We start from the raw sequence: 23193 nt of genomic DNA on the forward strand, positions 1-23193 counted from the left end.
TTCAAAGATTTTCCATTGCCTTCTCTTCCCCATTTGCCAGATGTGAAGATACACATACACTTCTGGTGACAGAGAGGCATGTTTACTACTGCAGCATCCTTCACAGATACTTGGCCTGATTCACAAAGATAACCAAGGAGGCCTGAACACAGAAGCCCAGATGGGACCCCTGTCCAGGGCACCCCGAGCAAGAAGGATGCAGAGCTGTTGGAGAGGGTCCACAGAAGGGCCACAAAGATGATGAAAGGGCTGGAGCTCCTCTCCTGCCATGAGAGGTGAGGGAGCTGGATTTGTTAGCGTGGAGAAGGCTCTGGGGAGACCTCACTGTGCCCTTCCACTAATTGAAAGGAGCTTCTAAGCAGGAGGGGGCTCAACTTCTACACAGTCTGATAGGGACAGGACGAAAGGAAATGGCTTTGAACTAAAAGAGAGGAAACTTAGGTTATTAGGTTAAACATTAAGAAGAAATTCTTCACTCAGAAGGTAGCAAAGCATCAGAACAGGCTGCACAGAGAAGCTGTGGGTGCCCCATCCCTGGAAGCATTCAATACCAGGTTGGATGGGGTCCTGGCCTGCTTGGTCTAAGGTCCCTTCCAACCTAAGTTAATCTGTGAGCCACTCCACTGAAGTCTACGTAGGTACCACTTCATTCTTTAGCTGGTCATTTAATGGGGAAGCTATTCACACTCAGCAACACCACCATACTTTGACACAGCTTGAAACCCAGAGAGCAAACTCCTCAAATAAAGACCTCATTTATTCTGCTGCAGAGAGCTTCCATCCCACCAACGCAAGGCTTCAGACAGATGTTTCCAACTCGGCAGTGTGAAAGTGATAAATGGAAAATAGAAAAAAAAATACACAAAAACTGAAGACAAAAGCAAAACAACAGGGACACGAAAGGAACCGATATTGTTCCCTAGGAACACTGCAGAAGCACTGACTGACCCAAAGGTGATGGTTAGAGAAAGTGAGGGAGGCTGGGTGGTCAGCGTAAGCAGCAGCTTCCTGACTCCAGTGGAAAGAATCAACCAATGTAGATCCTATGGAAGTCATTGGCACCAAAGGCAGCATTGCACTTCGGGCACTTACGCTGCCGGGTGTCATAGCGTGTTTTCACACACTCAAAGCAGAAGACATGAAAACACTTAGTGAGGACAGCATCCTTTTTGCGCATGTTACAGCATGGGCAGGTCAGGCGGGCCTGGAAGACAGAAACGTTACAGTCAGGGCCTGCTGCACTGTGCTAAGAAAAGAGGACTGAAGATGAAGGGCTTTCAACTTCTCCTACTGAAAGGGTGCTTTTTTCAAGGCAAAACAAGTCTACAATGCCAAGGTTCAGATAACAAATGTCAAATACAAGTGTGACTACAAAGCCTTTTGACTAAAGGAGAGTTCAAGAGAGAAGTGGTAGACAGCTACTCGCCTTGTAATCCTTGATTTCTTCCATCAGTATCTCATCACAATTGGGAACCATGTCAGGCTTCTTAGTGGTTTCCAGCTTCCTGCGTAACCTAGAAATGTCTTCCTGCACAAAAACAAACAGACCAAACAAATGAGCGGTGTCTTTTCTGCCACAGCTTCTTCAAGAAAGAAACAGAACTAGCACCTGACCAACTGCGCATCTAGCTGTATCACTCCATCTATACTTTCATCCCAAAAGGCATATGAGAAAAGATACTATCCTCTGGCACTAATTTGTATTGTCAGTTTTTAGTGTCCAAGACCTGAAATAGCCAAGACTCTATCAAGCAGAAACCCAAGTAGATGGACATAAATGTATTAACTGGGAAATGGTGCGAAAATTCATGCAGCTGAACCCTACTCTGACCTCAGCGCACAAAGAGCAGACACCAAAGGAAAAAGGTATTTAAGGATTATGCATGGGGTATGTACCTCAGCCCTTTTGAAGTTGAACATCTCTTTCTCTCTAGTTACTCTGTTCTCCACAATCTCCTCCTGAAAGTCATGCAGCTTTTTCTGAGCCAGCTCCAGCTGGGTTTTCAGATCATCTGCAAGCTGGGCTGCATCCATGGCCTGAAAAAAGTAAACCATCACACAAGTAACAAACATGAAAGAAGTTCTGATGATTTCTGGTCCCCCTCTATCTATAAATGTAAGACTGCTCACAAGCTATTTCTAGGGCTGCAGGAGATGTATTTTTTTCCAGATCTGCTTTTAAGTAGTTTCAAACCAAAGAACTGAATTTATTCCCTAAACATTTATTCAACAGCAAAATATCTTTCTGCTCACAAGCTCTAATAATTTAGCTTGAACACTCCTCTTTTAACAGAGACAACTTGTTACATAGCAATACATCTCACTTGGAATTGAGGGGGCATTAATGTTTTCCCTGTTAGTTCTGGTATTTTTAGCCTTCCATTTCCACACTTTTTCCCATTGAATTTAGAAGCACATCTACAGCTAAACTAGATAGAACTGCAAGACAAGACTTTTTTGTGTGGGTGGGATTTTTTTAGTCATTTTCTCTCCAGACCCATTCTCTTACCGTTTTCTATTCCTGCACTAACAAATCTATTAGCTGAGTTCTCTTGGTACCACAGAACATGAGAGCACTGCATTCCCCCACCTCCTCTTCAAAACAGCATTTCTCATTTCCTTCCTGTCCGTTCTAATGCAATTCCACTATTGTACTACAGCCTTGATAGCAGTGGCTGAATCAACCTCGGCACTCAGTTTTAGTCCACAGGCCAACTTCACTGTGTTCCCTAATCATAATTTCCTTTTACTGACCTCATCTTTCCGAGGAAAGCTTTAACTGATCTGTTAACATCTGGCTGCTGCCTCTTCTTTTCTAAGTTCCCTTTTCAAGGCACCTCAGCCCCCTAATCAGACCTTCACACAGCCAGCTACACCTTACTTATCTTGATCAAAGTAAACATTAGTCTATGACACAAACTATCACACTCTGCAGTGCTCCTCATCGTTCTCATGTAATTCAAAAGCAGGGAACATCAGGCTCTACAAAGCCAGTGAGACAGGAGATTCCCTCCATCTCCAAAACGAACCACTCACCTTGCGTTTGTTCATTTCCAGGGCCTGTGTTCTGAGACCAAGTTCTTTCTCCCCTGTTCCAATACTGCTTTGCAGCAAGTGTTCCTTCTCCTCCAGCTTACGTACAACCTGCAGCTGGGCATCCACCTTACAAAGGGAGAGATGAGACAGATAAGGACTGAAATAAATTCTCTACAGGTCGTCAGAGTTGTCATTAAAAGTACATGCAAAAAATATGCCTGCCTCCTCATCAAAGACAGTATCTCTTTATCTCACTTTTTTCTTCCTGAATGCAAGACACACTGGCACTCACTGACAGGTACACTCAGAACTCTCTGCTGAATGCTCTAAAATCTAGCAATCACCTGCAACAAGGATTCACCTTTTGGGGGGTGGCTTACGGAACTGCTCCAAGACAGTAAGCAGTTCCACTCTGATCCCAAATATGGCACAACACAAATGTGGAAGAACTGCCACCACAGGAAAGTGACTTCCCTGCTTTTCTTTCTGCTTGCTCTCCATCACAATGAACCTGCAGAACAGTTTATACTCATACAGACATTTCTCACTGAGACAAGACGCCCTGAAGTCCAACACAGAAACCTCAGTTGATATGGGAAACATTTCCTTCTATTCTAATTTTGGATGAGATATAACTGATTTTCTTCAGAGGGGCTTTAGTGGCACTGTATTTTTGAATTTCTGACCAATCTCTTCTGGGGGAAGCAGCTGTGTGGGTCTTAGCTACCTACCAGGGCTAACTTACAATACCTTCACCTTCCCATGAGTTCAGCTGTCCTCTTTCCTTCTCTCAGGTTACCTGTGTCTTCAGTGTCAAAACTTGATCTGCCAGCTCCTCCTTCTCCTCTTTCAGCAGTTTGTGAATCTGGTTGGACTTGATGCGTTCTGACATCAGCTTGAAGTTGGCATCATCCTTCTCCCGTAGCTGCTGCATCAGCCGGATGTTCTGCTCCTGCATGTCTTCAAAGGCTTGGCCTGTAACATCCATTTCTGACAGCAAAGCCTCCTCCTCCTGCAAGATAATCATTGGCTCTGGCAAAACAGTTTCCTGTACCACTATGATTATCCTGGACATAGTACTCAGAGACACCGAAACTAACACAGATCAAGGAAAATGAATCAGTTTCTAGGCACTTATCCACAGGAGAAATGCTCTGAATTGTGAAGAGGCTAATCTTCATAGAAACTCACAGATGCTTGCTTGTCTGGTGGGAAAAATCAGCTGCAGCACAGTCACTGCCAGATCTGGGGAGAAACCACCTACCAACTTCAGGAAGCTAGCTAAATAGCTGTCATAAACTAGGCCAATTAATGCCTGAGGTTGACAACTCAACAGCTTCCAATTAAATGGCTGTCAAGCCCTTTATACTCATGCTGCTTCATCATTAAAGGATGAAATGGCAAGATAGTATAATTGTGTACTATAAGGAAAAGAATTTAAATTCTAAAAAAGTACATATCAAATGACTGGCTTGCCTTGCCTATGCTCAGGGTTGGCTCTTCCCTGTTAATCTAAGACTATGCCTTTTTCTGTAGAAGAAGGTATGTAACAGCACCACACAAATTAATTCTATGAACTATACACATAACAATGCTACTAAAAATAAGTTTCACCCTCTTCCTCTAGAGGCTGACCCAGCCATTTTGACTGCACTCTCCACCTAAGCATTGTGAACAGATAAATATTCCCCACCACTTCTGCCATGGGCTTTGTGATACTTGGTGTTGAGATTTCTTTTCTCCTGCTTCAGTATACAAGGACAAATCGTATACATCTCTGAAACATGAGGCAACAGAAATCTGTCTCCTTGGCAGTAAACTAAAGACACTTTCACAAAGGCAAATGCCATGGCACAACACATTAGAAACTCACCTGCTTAGCCATAGCTAGCTTCTTCTGTAAGTACTCAATCTGTTCCTCTACTGCTCGGATCTTCCTGAGGGCATCCTCATCAGCCATCTTTTTACTCTCCTTTTTCTCCTTGTCCTCCAATTCTTTCACTCTCTGCCTTAGTTCTTCCAGCTTAAGAAAGGACAAGACAGAAATGACACTAAATACAAGAATATGGCCCGAGCTCTGTTAAGTGCCTGTTTTCCCAACAGTTCTTCAGAACATCAGAAAAATTGCCTTCTAAGCATGGGAAAATAAAATCCATTTCATCTCAACAGGGCACTTTACTACTACCAGACAGACCACTAAGATGGACTGTAAGATTAAGACCTTTATTTCAAAACCTTGGAAAACTCAACAACACCTTTATCAAAGTAGTGACACTTGTTTCTTGCACTTGTACGTGTGGAAGGAGAGCATCTGCTCAAGCACCTTTCTCAATGCAAAAATGTAGAACAAGAGAAGGAAGAGGAAACCATAAACAAAACATACAGAGACACAAACGTGACTGTGAAAACAAAGGAACCAAACCTGGTCAGTCACACTAACTGATGGGGGAATGTGAGAATGCTTAATTCAAGAAAGTCATCTGACTGGGGACCTTGACAATTAGGAAACTAAGGTGGAAAAAAAGGGAGAAGCCAGAAACAAGATACACAGAGGCACTGGCCTTAGAAACAAACATGCATACAGTCACAACAAGCCAACCTTGTCTGTCACACTAATTGTTAGGCTTTCTACAAACTAGAGGTGCTACTTCCAAGAAGACTAAATGGGACTCCACAATGGATAAGACTCAATTAGAGGGGGCCTGAGCTACATGAGTCAGAGTTCTGCAAACACCTGAGCAGTGGGAAAGGGAGCAGGATTAACAAACAGGTATGTAGACAGAAAGGACTTGGTTGTGTATGTATTTTTCTTAACTATCTCTCTGTGATCTCACTGCCTATGCCACGTATATGTGCACTGCAAGGACTAAATGCCAACTTCTTTACCCAGTTCACAAACTGTCTTAACAGAGGCCTGGAATGCAGGCAGAGGTGCTAAACTGACAGAAGGGCTGTGCTTGTACTGAAGGGATCTGCTAAAATGCATGTGCTTGTGAAACTGGACACAGCCATGTATATGTACTGTCAACAGTGAATTTTTACCCCTACCATGTGAAGATGTGGGGGCTTGTCTACTCATGTTAATGTTTTGAGTCCACTATGCAAGCACTGTTGAAGGCAGCAGTTTGTCCATGGCAGTCTGCTTGACTGGCCATATCTGTGTCTTGCATTCTCTGTATGTCCCTGGGACAAACATTTAGCATCACTACTGCTGGGCCTGCACTCAGGAAAGCAGCACCACACCTCTCGGCCTTTGTTGAGACTGTACATCCCTAGACTGGGCTCCAGTGGCTAGGTAGTAGGAAGTCCTGAACCAGAGTGATTGGAGGAGAGGTGTTACAAGTGTGGTTTTCTAACATCACACTGTAACTTTTCTAAGTGCTCTCTACAAGTTCACTCATATAGGACATTTTTTAAATTTATTTCCAATTCACTGTCCAAGATTCATCTAAAATATGTTAGGTGATGTTCCTTGCCTGATCCACTAGGAAATCTGAGACCACTCTCTACATTCTCTTAATAGCACAGACTAATTTTTGTCTTATTTGCTGCCTAACTCTGTCCTTAGATCTTTAGTCTAAATTTTTAACTATGCATTTTACATACAATTGAAAAGGAAAGCTAAAAAACAGCTCTGAACAAGCAACCTCCTTTAACACCAACGATGAAAACACTGTCCTTCAAGAGGACATATCAGCATACCTTCTCAGCTCCAGGCTACTTCAGTCTCTAGTGTAAGTGACAAATATAAGACAGGAAAAACCCCCTCATTTTGACAACCAAGGCACTACAGCTCAGGTACAGAATATTTGAAGAGAAGTCTTAAGGAGCATACAAAAGAGGAAAAAATGGCAAGAGAAATGAGGTTTACCTCTGCTTTTGCCTTCTTCTCAGCTGCCATAAGCTGCACTTTGTCCCTCTGCTCTTTGGGGGCAGAGCGGTACATATCTAGCAACAGCTTCATCTCCTTTTGGCTCTCCTGGGCCTTCCTGGAAACACAAAGGTAAAGGACTGTGAGTACAAAACCTACACTATCACACATTCAGCAATATTCTCTCTGTATTCCACACTGCAGGTATAGAGAATCTTCTTCCAGAGCTCATCTCACTCTGGTAAACACAAGCTGAAAGCTGTAAAGAACAGGTTCAGACACACGTGGGTTGAAAAGCCAACAGAATGCAAAGGGTAAAGGAAGTGTGCATCCTAAAGTAAGGAACAGCTATCCATTTCTGCTTTGGTACTGATCTAAGAAGGGGGGACCACTACTCCCTTCATTAGTAACATGCTGCTACAGAGTTTTACACAATTGCAGTGGCATCAACTTGACGCACAGTATGAAGTACCCAGTTTGGTATTCATGCTTTAGGCTATTCCAAGTGAAATGTTACTGCACTGTCCAAAAAATAACCAGGCACAGGCTGTTAGGAACTTCTAATTTCAGTAGTGAATTCCCCAAGAGCTACAAGTGATCTCACACAAACGCCCAAGTTTGAGCATAACTCACACAAGAAAGGGATAAACAGCAACTCTTACTTGAGCTCAGCCTTTAACTGTTTGATTGCTTCAGCCTCCTTCTTTCTTCCATCTTCATGTTTCCCTTTCTCCTTCTCTTTGGACTCTCTCTCCTTCTCAGATTCCTTCTGTTTCTGTTTTTCTCTCTCCCGCTCCTTTTCTTTTTCTTTCTCTTTCTCTCGCTCCCTCTCTTTCTCTTTTTCCTTTTCACGTTCCCTCTCCCTCTCCCGTCTTTCTCGCTCCCGTTCCTCTTCATCTCTCCTGGCCTTAACTTCACTAGCTTCTTCAGAAGCAGCCTTGGGAGCAGATACTTGGGCAGAAGGGTCATCAGGTTCCTGCTTGATCTCGGGAGGCTCTTCCTTTGTGTCTTCAGTACTGGACTGGGATTGAAGAAGAGCACTCCCACTACGAGAGCGGATCTGTCATGGAACAGCAACAGAGAAGACAGATCAGCCAGAAACTTGTATCACAGTTACCCACCTACACTGGTCTTCCTGAAATCCACTTGCACGTTTCCTCTGACAATACTAATACTGTTCATAGAGCTCTGTAAAGCTACAAAAGGACAACAATTCATCTCTTAAGTTGAAAGGAGGAGAGTGTGGCACTCCATCAGAAATTATGCTGCATCTTGCATGCCACAGCAGAAAAGCTGATGCTACAAGTAAGGACTGACAGCACCCACCCCTCCACTAAGCATTTACTGCTCTTTTACTGCCACGTTGTATTTAAATACCTTGCTCAAGTCAGACTGGGCCTCTCTCAGTTTCCGTTTGTATCTCAATACCTCTCCCTTCAACTGGTGGTTATGATTCTGGAGGCTGCTGATGAGATGACGCATCTCCCGATTAATTGGGCCTAGAAAAACAATAACACAAATGCAACAAAACATACCTGCACTCATTTTCTACAGACTTTCATGGTGAGAGAATGACAAGAGACAAAAATAGGACTACAAATCATTCTACTGCACAACTCAGCATCACAACACATTCACATTCAGTCATGCCATTCATGCCATTGTCACAAGCTACTCTAAGACTGGAGATTCCTAGCCACGGTTTCTCCTCTACTTTTTCTCCCAGATCCCTTAAAGGAAAAGCAAATCTTTTTAATTTGGTCTGGCTGAGATGGAGCTCATTTTCTTCACAGCACCTTATACAGTGTTGTTTTAGATTTAGGAACCAAAATAATGATGGTAACATATAAATGGTGTGGCTAATGCTGAATAATGTTTGCATGTTGTCAAGGTGTTTCCTGTTTCTCACTCAGCCCCTTCAGCAAGTAAACTGGAGGTACACGAGAAGCTGGGATGAGACAAACGAAGCAGATGATCCATACTGATCAGGACAGATACTGTGTGTTATGTAATGCCATCAATAAAAACTTAAAAAGAATGGACATTTATAAAGGTTGGCCATTGTATGCTTGTGAACTGACTTGGCATCAGTATAAGGTTGAGTGAGTACTTTACATCACCTATTTCTCTCTCTGTTTTACTTCTTGCTTATCAAACATTTTTTTTATCTTGATCCATAAGTTTACTTGTTACTACTCTTCCTTTTCTTGTGCTCCACCAAGAGTAGGAAGGTGAATGAGCAAGCAGCTCAGTGGTGCTTAACCTACGTACCAAGTTAACCAGTAAGTCATGCTACAGGAAATCTCTACTCATTTAAATGCTACTAAGCAACAACTTCCTTCTTTCTCCTGATAAGATTCAAGTGTTACTAGTTTGTCTAGGTTATCTGAGACTTATAAGCTAATCTTCCCACAAGTAATTTTTTTAAAATGAAGAACAATCTGTCATAAACAAAATCATTATTAGCAGAAACCAAATTATTATTAGGAAAATAGCAAGTAATAAACACATAATAGCTAATAATCCAAGCACAAGCTGGGAGGAAAGTGGCTTGAGAAAAGCCCAGATTTCCAAACTCAATCCCAACCCAGAGACTGGGGGGTGCTGACTGATAAAAGATTCAACATGAGCTGGTAATGAGCGCTTGCAGCCCAGAAGGCCAAGCATATCCTGGGCTGCATCAAGACAAGTGTGGCAAGCAGGCCGAAGGAGGTGATTCTGTCCCTCTGCTCTGCTCTCATGAGACCTCACCTGGAGTCCTGCATCCAGTTCTGGGGACCCTAAACAAGAAGGACACAGAGGTGGTAGAGCAGGCCCAGAGGAGGGCCACAAAGATGATCAGAGAGCTGGAGCTACTCCCATATAAGGGCAGCCTGAGCGAGCTGGGGACCTTACACCTGCTTTCCAGTACCTGAAGTGGGCCTTCAGGTAAGCTGGAAAAGGACTTTTTGTACGAGCATGCAGGGGAGAGGATGAGAAGAAAGGGGTTTAAAGCTGATTCAAAATAAGCAAAGATTAAGACTTGATATTAGAAAGAAATTATTTACTTATGCAGGTGGTGGAATGCTGAAACAGACTGCTCAGGGTAGTTGTGGTTGCCTCTTCCCTAGTGGTATTGAAGGCCAGGCTGGATGGAGCTGTAAGCAACCTGCTCTACTGTGAGGTGTCCCTACGTATAGCAGTGGGGTTGGAACTAGGTGACCCTAAAGGTCCCTTCCAACCCAAATCATTCTGTGACTATATGATTCTATGAAACTGTAACATTATGCAACACCTAGAAGTCAGATAACATGTCACTGGCTCCTGAAACTTGTCAAAACAAGTATTTAACAGTAACAGAAAAAGATAAAATCACACTGCTTTGCTGCAAGCAACCTCTAATGGGGCTGCTTTTTTTAAAACAAAACCAGAACATAACAGAAGAACTCCATACCTGCTTGTTCATTGGCAGCAAGCGTCTGTTCAAACTCAATCCTCAACATCTCATACTCTTTGCGGACTTGTGCCAGGGTGTCCTCCAACTGAATTACCTCTGTGCGTAGCTTCTTGTGAAGGCTGACCTCATCCCTCTGAGGAATAAGAAGGGGACAGAACTGTGACCTGAAAACATCTCTCACGTCATCAGCAGAAGGGTACGAGAACAGATGAATTATTGCCAGGAAGAAATCTCCTGAGCATTTCCAGAGCCACTCAGACCAACAGCAACAATCAGTGGGTGACAGTGTTCTCTAGTTGAACGGAGCAGAGATACTACCTCAATTAGTTCCACCTGGCGCTGGTGCGTGGTGCGAGTGCCATGGAGCAGAGTGCGGGCCTCATCAAGATGTGCCTTCAGCTGGAGGCTCTCGTTATACAGAACAGAAAACTGGGACTGCATACAGCGATATTCTGGAGTCTCCTTCACAGCTTCTTCCACAGCTCGTCGCAGCTCAACCTGGCCAGGACACAAGATGTCACAGAAAGCAAAATCTAGACATCATGAAAACACTGTAAAGCAATGGAACAGGATTGAGAACAGGAAATAAAATATAAGTACAATTCCCACTGATGACCACATGGTGTCATCAATGCACTGAACTGCAAGCTTTATTTTAAACTAAGAGGTTGGTGTACAAGCACTATCCCTTGTCCTGTTACTACCAGCTCTTGTGAAACTTTTTCTCCATCTTTCAATAAGCCCCCTTTGAATACTGAGTGGTTGCAATAAGGTACCCCAAAGCTTCTCTTCTCTAGCCCTGAAGAGCAACTACTCTCAGCGTTTCCTCATAAGAAAGTGCTCCAGCACTCCGGTCATTTACATGCCTCTCCTCTAGACCCACTCTAAGATCTTGGTTTTTTACATGCTGGGGACCCCAAAGCTGGATGCAGTACTCCAAGCAGGGTCTCACATGAGTGAAACAATGATCTCTCTCAACCAGCTAGCCATGCTTTTTTATGTGGCTCAGGATACAAAGTGCAAGCATAGAAGAGAAGAATACTAATAACGAATCCCAGATATACAAGACAGCTGGGAACACACATGGGAACAGGCCACACGGAACACCTTCATCTTCAGACAGGCAGAGACGTCTCACCTTGAGTTTTTCATTCTGTGCTGTGACTTCCTGAAGATCACGGCGCAGATCCTCTAACTCATTGAGGCGGTTCCCAGCAAGCTCTTTATTCTCTTCCAGCTCAGCGTTCATCTCCTCAAACTGTTGGGGGTAAACACTTTTAAGTTCCACTGTTCATGTACAGTACTAATTGAGTGATTATTTCTACAGTAAGGGTCAGAAAGTGTTACCAAGTGAGACAGACTCTACTTTCCCCGGTCTGTTTCATAGCAGGTCTGCCATGGCCCCCCAGGAGATTTGTAGTAAAGGAAGTATTTATTTCGGTAACAAATCAAGTTCCTATGCACAAATGCTCCTTGAATATATTCTTCCCCTTGAACAAAACCAAGGCCCTGACCTTACCTTGCGGGCATTAATGGTGATTGTGCCCCCATACAGACTGCTCCCTGCTCCGTAAACCTTGTAGCCTTTAGAATTCACCTGCAAAAAGGCAACAAATTTCATAAACGTCTGACTAAATGCCAGAAAGATACTAAAAGAGCAGACTGAGGGTCACAAACCGTATGCAAGCTTCTCACAACAAAGTACCACGCCACTCAAAACTACACCCATTTCTCAGGATGGTGCTCACCCGTTCGAGAACATCTGCCAAGTGCCGGTTCAGTCGCTGCTCTCTCTTTCGGATCTTTTCAATATTCCACTGAAGGTCATCAATCGTCGTCTCCAGAACAGACACTCGAGACTCCGCTGTCTCCACTTTCTCTTGCAGTTTGGAGAACTGCAGTCAAGAATATTTTAGTCAGCAATATTACATAGAATGAACGATTTTTCAGACTGCTAAGCGTTTTTTCCTCTTATTCATCATATGCTGGATTCATACTCCTTGTACATCTTGTCGTTGTCTTTTCCTATTCAGATAGTATACTCCAAGATTACTCTCCTAAGAGGAGAACAAGACTGACAGGACAGCTGAAGTGTCTTTACACCAGTGCATACAGCATGGGAAACAAGCAGAAAATGGAAGCAGTAGTACAGTTGGAAAACTATTGACCTACCTGCTATCATGGAAACACAGTGGGCACAACTAGAGCACAATAACTGAGAGCTGCAAGCTTTTAAGCAGAGAATAAGGTGGGGGGGAATCGCCCTCTATGTTAAGCAGACTGCAAAGACCTGGCTCTGAGAAACAACCACAAACAGGCTGAAAGCTTGAGGGCTGAAATTAGGGACCACCCCAAAAGAAGACATCTGGTGGTTAGGGTGTAGTACAGGATGCCTGATCAAGGGAAGACTGCTGACAAGTCCTTACTGCTTCAGCTACAAGAAGCATCACGCCCACAGGCTCTCATAGGGGATTTCAATTATGCAGTTTCTACCCAGTTGCTGGCAACTTGATGGGCTGCAAACAACCCAAGAGACTGCTGGAGTGCACCAAGGTAACTTCCTGGTCCAGGTATTGGGCAGACCAACAAGAGAAACAGCAGGGTTGCTCTTTTCTCACTGATGAAAAAACAGAGAAATGATGCACCAAGGAAGCTTTAGGTTAGACATACGGAAGAATTTCTTCACAGAAAGTTCATAAGTTCATAAGTTCATAAGTTCATAAGGTTGGAAAGGACCTATAAGATCATCTAGTCCAACCATCCTCCTATCACTATCTCTACCCAACTACTAAATTAAGTCCTTAAGCACCTCATCTAAACGCTTCTTGAACAGCGCTAGGGATGGTGCCTCAACCACCTCCCTAGGCAGGCCATTCCAGTGCCTGACCACTCTTTCAGAAAAGAAATGCTTCCTGAGGTCTAATCTAAATCTTCCCTGGCGCAACTTGTGGCCATTCCCTCTCGTCCTGTCATTACTTATCAGGGAGAAGAGGCCTACCCCCTCCTCACCACAACCCCCCTTCAGGAAGTGGTAGAGTGCAATAAGGTCTCCTCTGAGCCTCCTCTTCTCCAGACTAAACAATCCCAGCTCCCTCAGCCGCTCCTCATAAGACTTGTGCTCCAGGCCCCTCACCAGTTTTGTTGCCCTTCTCTGAACACGCTCCAGGGCCTCAATGTCCTTCTTGTAGTGAGGGGCCCAAAACTGAACACAGTACTCGAGGTGCGGCCGCACCAGAGCTGAGTACAGGGGGATGATCACCTCCCTGCTCCTGCTGGCTACACTATTTCTAATACAGGCCAGGATGCTGTTGGCCTTCTTAGCCACCTGTGCACACTGCCGGCTCATGTTGAGCCGAGCATCAACCAACACCCCCAGGTCCTTTTCCTCTCTACATTCTTCAAGCCATTCTGCCCCAAGCCTATAGCATTGCATGGGGTTATTGTGGCCAAAGTGCAGGACCCGGCACTTGGTCTTATTGAACCTCATCCCATTTTGCTCAGCCCAGCTGTTCAGCCTATCCAAATCCCTCTGAAGGGCCTCCCTACCCTCAGGCAGTTTGACACATCCTCCCAGCTTTGTGTCATCTGCAAACTTACTGAGGGTACACTCAATTCCCTCATCTAGGTCATCAATAAAGATATTAAACAAGATGGGCCCCAAAACTGACCCTTGGGGGACACCACTCGTTACAGGACGCCAGCTGGACTTAACTCCATTAACCACTACCCTCTGGGCACGGCCCTCCAGCCAGTTCTCCACCCAGAGAAGAGTGAACCTGTCCACACCACGGGCTGCCAGTTTCCTTAGGAGAATACTGTGGGAGACCGTGTCAAAGGCCTTGCTGAAGTCCAGGTAGACTACATCAACAGCCTTTCCCTCATCTACCTGTCTGGTCACCCAGTCATAGAAGGAGATGAGGTTGGACAAGCACGACCTGCCCCTGGTGAACCCGTGCTGGCTGGGTCTGATCCCTTTATTGCCATGCACATGTCGTGTGATCTCCCTCAATATCATCTGTTCCATAACTTTCCCTGATACCGAGGTCAGGCTGACAGGCCTGTAGTTCCCCGGGTCTTCCTTACGGCCTTTCTTGAAGATGGGAGTCACATCGGCAAGCCTCCAATCTTGTGGGACCTCTCCAGATAACCAGGAATGCTGATAGATGGCAGAAAGTGGCTCGGCAATCACCTCTGCTAGCTCCCTCAGCACCCTTGGGTGGATCCCATCTGGCCCCATGGACTTGTGGCAGTTCAGATGGAGGAGAAGATCTCTGACCATCTCTGCTTGAATCACAGGGGGTGCATTATGCACCCCGTCCCGGACTTCCAGGTCAGGGCAAGTACCATGTGGACAACTGTCCTGTCTATTAAAGACAGATGTGAAGAAGGCATTGAGAACCTCAGCCTTTTCCTTATCCTCTGTGGTTATATTGCCTGCCTCGTTGAGTAAAGGAGGGAAATTTTCCTTAGTTTTTCTCCTGCTGTTAATATATTTGTAAAAGGGTTTCCTGTTCTCCTTTACAGCAGTAGCCAGCCTAATTTCAAGCTGGGCTTTAGCTTTTCTAATTTTTTGCCTGCAGATCTTGGCCAGTTCTCTGTAGTCACCCCAAGTAGCCTGACCCATCTTCCAGAGGACATAGACTCTCCTTTTCTCTCGGAGTCTCAACAAAAGATCCCGGTTCATCCACACTGGTCTTTTGCTCCTCCGGCTTGACTTACAGGACTCCGGGACTGCCTGCTCCTGTGCCTTTAAGATTTCCATCTTGAAGAGCATCCAGGCTTCCTGGACCCCTTTACCCTTCAGGAGCAAGTCCCAAGGGACCCTTGCAACAAGTGTCCTGAACAGGTCAAAGTCTGCCCTCCGAAAGAAGACTGTTAAGCACTGGAATAGGCTCTGCAGGGAGGTGGCTGAGTCACCATCCCTGAACGTATCTAAAAATCATCTGGATGTGGTGCTCAGGGATATAATTTAGCAGTAGGTTTTTTAGGGCAGTATGGTTTGGTTGTGGTTGGACTTGATGATTTCTTGAAGGCCTTTTCCAATCCGAGCAATTCTGTGATTTGATGATTACTGAACCTGGTGCTCACCAACACTGAGATCATTAAAGGGCTTAAGATTGGAGTTCACAATCTCGAGGAATATGTGCCTCGAAAAATAAAAGCAAAGTCAGGAGTCTGAACTTCAGACAAGCGAGTCTTTAGCTATTTAAATAATTACTGGATGAGATCCCTTGGAAGCTGCCCAGAGAAGTTGAGGAAGCCTTGGACAGCCTGATCTTATGTGTGGTCTCCCTCACAAGTCAGGAGGGTGTGGAGAACTGGCAATCTTTAAGGTCCCTTTCAACTCAAACCATTCTATTACATGCAGTAAACTGCCCTGAATTTTATACTAGCAGAATCCTAGCACAGTACTGAAATTAAAAAAAAAAAAAAGAACAATAATGAAAAAGGGGAAGAAGTTGGGAATATCAGGCAGAGTGCAGAAGTGCCCACCTTACTTCACTCAAAGTTTTTTGTCTTCCTTTTAAATCTTTTATAATCTTACCATTATCTGCTCTATAAATCACAGAAGTGCCTATGAACAAACACTGAACAAGGGCAGCATTATCACAAAACAGATTCTATAGGAACTGAGGACTCTGAAGCAAGTACTGCCAACAGAATTCCTTGATGACTGCATTCATCCTATAATTGAGGCTGTGGAACTTTCATATGCGACCCAGAAAAAAAAAATGAGATGGGAGTGCCAGGGATGCCAGGTGTCACAGACAGCTTAGCATCATCTTACCACCTTCTCTTCTACATTTTCTAAATATCAAGTCCATTTAACTCACTAGTCATTACACTCTGCACTTCAGCCATACAACAATCAAATCCACCTAAATAACACAGAAAAACCTACGTATATCCACTCTTTCTATAACCTTCATTCAGAACATGAATTTCCAATCTAGTTGCTGCTGCCTCTCTCTAAGGCAAGAATAATCCGCAAAGCAGTTTGTAAGTGGAAAATAATCACGTACAGTCTCCAAAACAGATTTCCTTCTCTTTTTATACCTCCTGAGACATTATTCGGTGCTTTTCCTGAAGAAGATCAGCCAATTCCTGTAGACGTCCATTTTCATGTGACAAATAGGAATTAAGCTCTGAGACTGCTTCTTCCATCAGTGAAATATCTGAGATGGGCAAAAAGAGAAAGAAACAAATCAAATGAGGTAGCTTCTAATTCTTAAACAGCAGAGAGAAAAAGAGAAAAGTTAAAAGGAGATTCTGTTGTTAACCACTACTTATTACATCACTCCAGCAGGCCCCATGGTCTTATCTTGCATTCAAGAAGCAAAAAGCTTTGTAGTTTAACACACCACTCATTCCTGACTGACAGTTACCACCTCTTAATGCCAGAGATAATTCCAACCATGTCAGTAACACAGAAAATGCTTCCGCATCATCATACCAGCATCCTACTGCAGATCAAACTCATGTGCAAACCTGTTTCAACATATTCCATAAGCTAATAAACCAAATGAAAATTACAATTGAGTACAGGTTCACACAATAGCACTGGAATTATTGCAACAGAGCCTGAGACTGCCAGCTAAGAACTGTAGTACTTTACCACACCATTGCTCTATTTGTCAAAGTTCTTTTACCAGAGCATGTAACATCCTAGGGAACAGGAATTAAAAAAAAAGAGATAGTAATTCTACCTATATTTTCACTTGGAAAAGGTTAAATTCTGTCCTTTACCAACAAAGTTTTTCAGAGATCAATTTTTAGTATAAACTGCTGCATCAATTTTTAGACTCTAATCATTTACATCTCTTCAAAATTCTGAAATTCTCATCTCATCAAAATTCTGTTTTGCTTTCAAAATTAATAGTTACGCTGGAAATAGATGGTTCCCATTGTGTTTAAAGCCCACAGAAAACTGTGAAAAGTTAACTCCACTATGCCTTTTAGTGAACTGTAAATTAGAAGTCCAGTATCCGTTTGCAATACAGGTTTCATTTCCTCGCTTGAAAGCCCCAAACCTTTTGCTTGGTGGTCAGGGACACCTGGTGATAAGGTTCCACCTGCAGCTTCTCAGGTGAAGAAGCACACTACAGACAGAAACAAGTCTCTCCTCAGCCCAGCACTGCGCACAGAACAATTAGAATTCAAATTCAGAGGCAGTTATCATTCTTCTAGTATTCATTTTAATGGAGATTTTGACTATTAGGCATTAGGAGAGCTAAACAAATTTATTTTGGAAACTAAATAAGTGTAAAGCGTAGTCATTCATAATGCTTACAATGCAGAATGATATCTAAGAAGGAATTAGGGATCCTTGAGCATCAGCCAGGGATCAACCACTCTGGTCCTACCTCCACTATTCAGCTTGTGTGACAGCACATCCACTTTCTCCTGCAGTTTGTCATACATTGTCACAATCTGAGCAACAGCACGCCGGGAGGACTCCACACGCTCTTGCAGCTGAGACTCTATCTCCTCACTTGTGCTGCTGGCTAGAGTTGCTAGGAAGGAGAATGCTGGCTCCGGCCCTTCACCTGGAAAGGAAGAACAGAAGTAAATATGCTGACAGATAAATAACGCTACTCTTCATCATCAGAAAGCCTGTGATAGCTTTTAGAAAAAGGAATCAGTACCATCCACAACTGAAATACCTCTTTTCCACTGTCTCCAGTCATGTGCCTTACCTCTTTCCCTTTCATCTTTGCGTTCCTGATTACTGTCCGAGTCTGGTTCAGGTTCTGGTACCACAAGTGCTTTTCTTTCAGACAGCAGGTCTCCAAGGCTTTGGTCCAGGTCAAAACGTTTAAGGATGATGCGGATATTTTCATCAAACTGCAACAACAGGGCAAGACAAGACAAAGGACAGATGTGAATGGAGTGTAGGTGAACAGAAGGCACAAGGAGAGCAATATTATAAAATAGTCAGGTCACTCCAAAAGAAAGGCCTCCTATTTATTTCCGTGGAAACTACAAAAGATACAAAGAACGTAACATTACCTGATAGAGCAAATACACAGCTACAAAACACTATTTTTCAACAGTCATCACCATTAGCTATGCATTTTCACCAGCAACAAATAAGAGCCTGCGTGCCACACTCCATACCAGTGGAAATCATCCACTGTTCACAGCTGCTACAGACACCCTTGCTTCATAAGCACTTCCATGTCAGACATCATGCTGTCAGACTGCCCCTCTGCCATCTGTCACAAAGCAACAAAACTTAAGAGAGTATTGGTGGGAAGATTCAACCTTTGCTGCCGTACCACCAGCACCTGCCTCTGACATTGTGAGCCAACAGAATGAAATGGGCTGCTCTGAAAGTCACGTCTCCTTTGTAGATTACTAACCTGATTCCAGTAACGGTTGATAATCAGCAGAGAGGCATCATCAGTGGCCTGCCGACGCTCTAGCTTCTCAATGTGTTCCCGCAGCTCGTCTTCAATGGCTTGCCGCTGGTCAAGCATCTCTGCTAGTTTCCGGTTCTTGCTCTGTAGGGTCCGAATGTCCAACTCCTCCTGCACAGAAGCATAAGTCACTTGCATATTCCTCACAGAGCAGTTCACTAGGCTCATCAGGAAGAGAGACAGTTTCGTTCCCAGGTCAGAAGAATCAAGAGGCTGAGGGGCAATAAAGACATACCGTTGAAGAAACGCCACCAAGCTTAATGGTCTCCACCGTGGTCCCCGAGTCTTCAACCCCTGCCTTCTTCTCTGGAGGTGCAGAAGGGCCAGGCTCTCCAGCTGCCCGCTTATTGCCAGCTCCAGACATGGTGGCTGAGACATAAAGGCTCTCCCTTTCTCCAAGTTCTACCTAAATATGAAAGAACGTCATTAAAAGAAAAGCAAAGACACCAACATAACTACAACCAATTCATTATGGCAACAAGATATACAACACAGAACAGAATCTGTAACCCAGGAGGCTTTGGAAAATACTGGTCAAAAACTAAAGATGTCACTGGGTTTTAGTGCTGTGAACAGCAACCTGATGGAAAAAAAATTATCCTCCATGAGAACCACCAATCTGTGATGTCCAAATGGAAGCACCATATCCTAGCATGCTCTGGGGAAAAAAAAAAAAGCTTCATGCAGCTTTCACCTCTGTTTTTTTAATCCCTTCATTTTCAGGAAAATGATTTGAGTTGGACTTCACAGGGTACTCCTGAGACTTCCTGATGCTGTGAACACATGACACCTGTTCACTTCACACCCATCAAATTGCTCTTAGTAAATCAACATCCCAAGTCAGTTAAAGCCAAGGGAAGCAACGCCTTGAAGACAAGTCCTCAGAGATGTTACAAAAAGACCTAATAAATCCTAGAGAACTGAATAGCAATTCCTAATAAAGTTTTGCAAAATCCCAAGTTTTCAGAGATACAGACACACTAGAAGCATGCTTACAACCAAGCTACTGGAATTTTAAAAGCTCTGGACTACCACTTAAGAGAATCACAGAGTGCCTGAGGATGGAAGGGACCTCTGCTGATGACCTCCCAGTGCTCACAAATAACCAGATTCAGCAGGAGCAGGCTGCCAAGGGCCTTTCACAGACAGGTTTCTGCTCTCTCCAGGGACTCCACAACCTTCCTAAGAAACCTGTTTCAGTGCCTGACAACAACTTTCACTACCAATACATTTTTTTCCTCATGTCCTCTTGAATTTTCCTCACACGTTAATTTACTAAACCAATAAACACTTCCTTAGAGGGTTCCCAAAACAAGTTTATCAGCTAGAGTTGGAAAACAAAACAAAGCACATCTTCATTAGTTATAAGCAGCATTCTCTTCCTACATTCAAAGGTCTTGTGATGGTTTAAACCACAGATCTCTGTTCCTCTGAGCTATATGATGTCCTGAAGTCAGTGAAATGCAGAGTATACAATATTGTTCAATTTTAACCCACAGTGGCATTTACTGAACAAGTACGGGCTGCAGATTGAACCAGAATGCTGTTCTATATTTGAGTTATACTGAAAACAACGAGGCTCCTGTATTTTTACGATACAGGAGAGATAACAAAGAACGGCGATGAGTTAATGCAATACCACATCCGTCCTCCATTCCTGCCTCCTGCCTCGAAACGTTAACCCTAAACGGACCTCAACAATCAGACGGAAGAATCAAAAACAACCCCCACCCGTCTGCTTTCTCTCTCTTCGCAACACCCCCCACGGGCCTACAGCCGCCCCACAGCGCAACTGCCCCACAGCGCAACCCCCCCCCCACCGCCCGCCGCTGCCCGACCAACCCCACCCGCCTGGCTGCGGCCCGGCCGCCCCCACCCAACCGTCAAACAGCACACCGACCGCCGCCGTCCGCCTCAGGCCCTCCGGAAGGGAAACCCGCCGCTGGGCCAACCCGAGGGACGGCTGCGGCGCAGCACCGCCCTCAGAGGCGGCCGCCCCTTCCGGCGGCCATTTTGCCCGTACTTGTTATGGACGCTTCACGGGCTGCCGCTTGCCCTCGCCTAATATGGCTGCCGTTGCCATGGTGCTGCAGCGGCGACTGAACGAAGCGCCCTTGCCCTTAAGGAAAATGGCGGGCAGCGACTGGGCGGTGCTCTTGCCCTTAAGAAAGATGGCGGCTTGGTGGCGTGGAGGTGCTACTGCTGTGGCTGCCCTGGTCTCCTGCTTGCTCTGTGCCTTACGGCTCCCCGGGAAGAAAAGCAATAAATAAGCCATTAGCTGGAGCCAGAGGCTGAGGAGCGGCAGCTTGTTGACCTGCTGATTATGAGGAAGTTGGCTTTAGTGGTGTGAGCACCTTTGTACTGTCCCCAAGGTGGTTACCTGTGTTTGTGGGTTAGGATATCTACATAGCTTGACATAAACGCCCAGAGTCCAATATTTCACGTAGCTCATGTTTAGCTCCACTGAAGTACTGTTTTAGGTACATCAGGCTTAAAGTAACATCTTTATGACCATCCAACTCTGCAGATCGTGAAAAGCATGAAACAAAAAAGCCCTACAAGACGCTGATAACGCTCCTATCTCGATGCTTAAAGGCAGTTTGCAGCTTTCAAGAGCTGAGTTCTTCTTTGACCGCCTCCCCAGCAGCTGTTTTTGCTTGAATTACAAAAGATATCTAAATGATACACAAAACGATGCATGCCCTAGAGTGATAAGCTATCAGGGGGAAGACTTCAGGCTTTACAAACTTTACTTTATTTTTGTTTTTATTTTTTTCCCACTACATGTATTTTTTTCATCAAGTGCTGATCTCAAGGGGACTTGAAACACCCATGGCTTTACACCATTACAGAAAAACTGTAATTGAAACACAGTAATCACAAACATTTAATTTTCTCTCTTTCTTTTACCTCTATGCACCTTGGTGTTTTCTCCATAGGAAAAGAAAAACCCATTTCTCTAATCTGTTACATGTTTGTGTAAATTATCATGTTTTAGATGAGCATTCTTTCCTCTGGACAGCTCAAAACACTTGCAATTTCTGGAAGAAAACAGTGCATGCTTCAGTCAAAACTACAGCTGCTTAAAAACTTGAATGACTAGATGAGATATTTTCTTAAGTGTGTGCATGTGCTTTTGTATTAGCAGATGAAAAACTAATATCAGGAAACATATCAGATAACCAGAGATTAAATGCAAAACAAAAACAAAAGACTGTCTAAAGCATGGCCTACAGAGGACAGTTCTGGGTGTTAACTGTGTTTTAGGGCCATGACCACAAAAGGGCACTCACAGATTCTCCCTGCAACCAAGGTTGTGCTGAGGGTCCCCAGCCCTGATGCCAGTTAATCTCTATTGCAAATCTGAAGGACCTACAAAGCTTCAGTACTGGCTCTCCCTCAAATTGCAGAGGGAATAACATATGCCAAAGTTTGTTATGAAAGTCTTACAAATTGGCTTGAAAATTTGTCATTCTGCCAAGATACCGAGGCACAGTGTTGTGAACTCAGTCATTACCCAGATACATCTGGGCAGGCACTTTACAGTTAGGTGATGAAATCTGGAAGTGTGACACACCCAGGACTCTATCTATACGATCTTTCATCCAGCAGAACTGTGCTGCTTCTGGGAGAAAAGGCCATATGGAAGACAGTATGATTGCTGATCTTGACAAAACCTGTTTGAGAAACTGTCTCAGAGAGTGGCTAACAGAAGGCTCTGCCCTAGAAGCTCTATGCCCTGGAATCTATTAAGGGAACAGAAGACAGATTTATCCCAAAGACAGAACAGGAAAGCTTCAGCCAGTCAGTCCCTGATGCTGCCAGTGGCAGATGGAGAAAGGGATTGCAAGTTGCAAACACAAGGGAATGGGCCAGAAAACAGACTTGAGGACTTGTGTAAGATGCAGCTAGCTTAAGATAATAAGCTAGAAAAATTCATCTTCAGACAACCACTGTGAAACAGCAAAGAAGAGCAGTTTGCAGGCACAGCTGATTAACTGACCTAAAAGAGCTAACTAGGGGCCTAGTTAAATGAGCAAAGCTCTCACTATAAGTAATTATTTGGGGAAAAAACATCTCTTGTTATCAGAACAGACAAGCATTTTGTTTGCTAGGTTGTAAACTGGAAGCACTGAAGTTACTTACCCATAAAAAGTTACCACTGAAGAGCATATATGAAATGCAACCCTTAATGTGTCCTGTATGCGCTCAGAGCATGCTGCACTGGGTCTTGTTCTCTCAAAAAGTTAATCTACAATGTACAGCTCTAGGACTAGAATAGTTATGATACATCTAGGAAGGGAGATACAAATTATATTTTACCTTGATTAAGGAATAAAATTCCATTGTCATCTGACTAGAGCTGATTTGGGCAGAAATGTAATTATGCTCTGCAGAGAAATCCTTACTTATTTTTTGCCTTCCAGACA

At 44.1% G+C, this 23193-nt stretch overlaps 1 protein-coding gene across 1 annotated transcript; it reads right to left on the reverse strand.

Moving 5' to 3' along the window:
* Positions 1–838: 838 nt before the first annotated feature.
* On the reverse strand, positions 839–19188 carry RNF20 (ring finger protein 20). Its single transcript, XM_065745235.1, has 19 exons — positions 18999–19188; positions 18707–18874; positions 18041–18188; positions 17708–17890; positions 16401–16519; positions 12092–12238; positions 11863–11940; positions 11482–11601; positions 10662–10841; positions 10341–10476; positions 8285–8406; positions 7570–7967; positions 6908–7025; positions 4910–5059; positions 3836–4048; positions 3037–3162; positions 1897–2037; positions 1427–1528; positions 839–1204 (listed from the first exon to the last, which is right to left on the reverse strand). The coding sequence occupies exons 1-19, from the start codon at positions 19125–19127 to the stop codon at positions 1028–1030; spliced, it is 2955 nt and encodes a 984-aa protein (XP_065601307.1). The 5' UTR covers positions 19128–19188; the 3' UTR covers positions 839–1027.
* Between the last annotated feature and the right edge of the window lie 4005 nt (positions 19189–23193).

The sequence above is a fragment of the Cyrtonyx montezumae genome, unplaced genomic scaffold (assembly GCF_038088225.1).
Source record: "Cyrtonyx montezumae isolate F1298 unplaced genomic scaffold, pur_monq_1.0 scaffold_34, whole genome shotgun sequence".
NCBI lineage: Eukaryota > Metazoa > Chordata > Aves > Galliformes > Odontophoridae > Cyrtonyx > Cyrtonyx montezumae.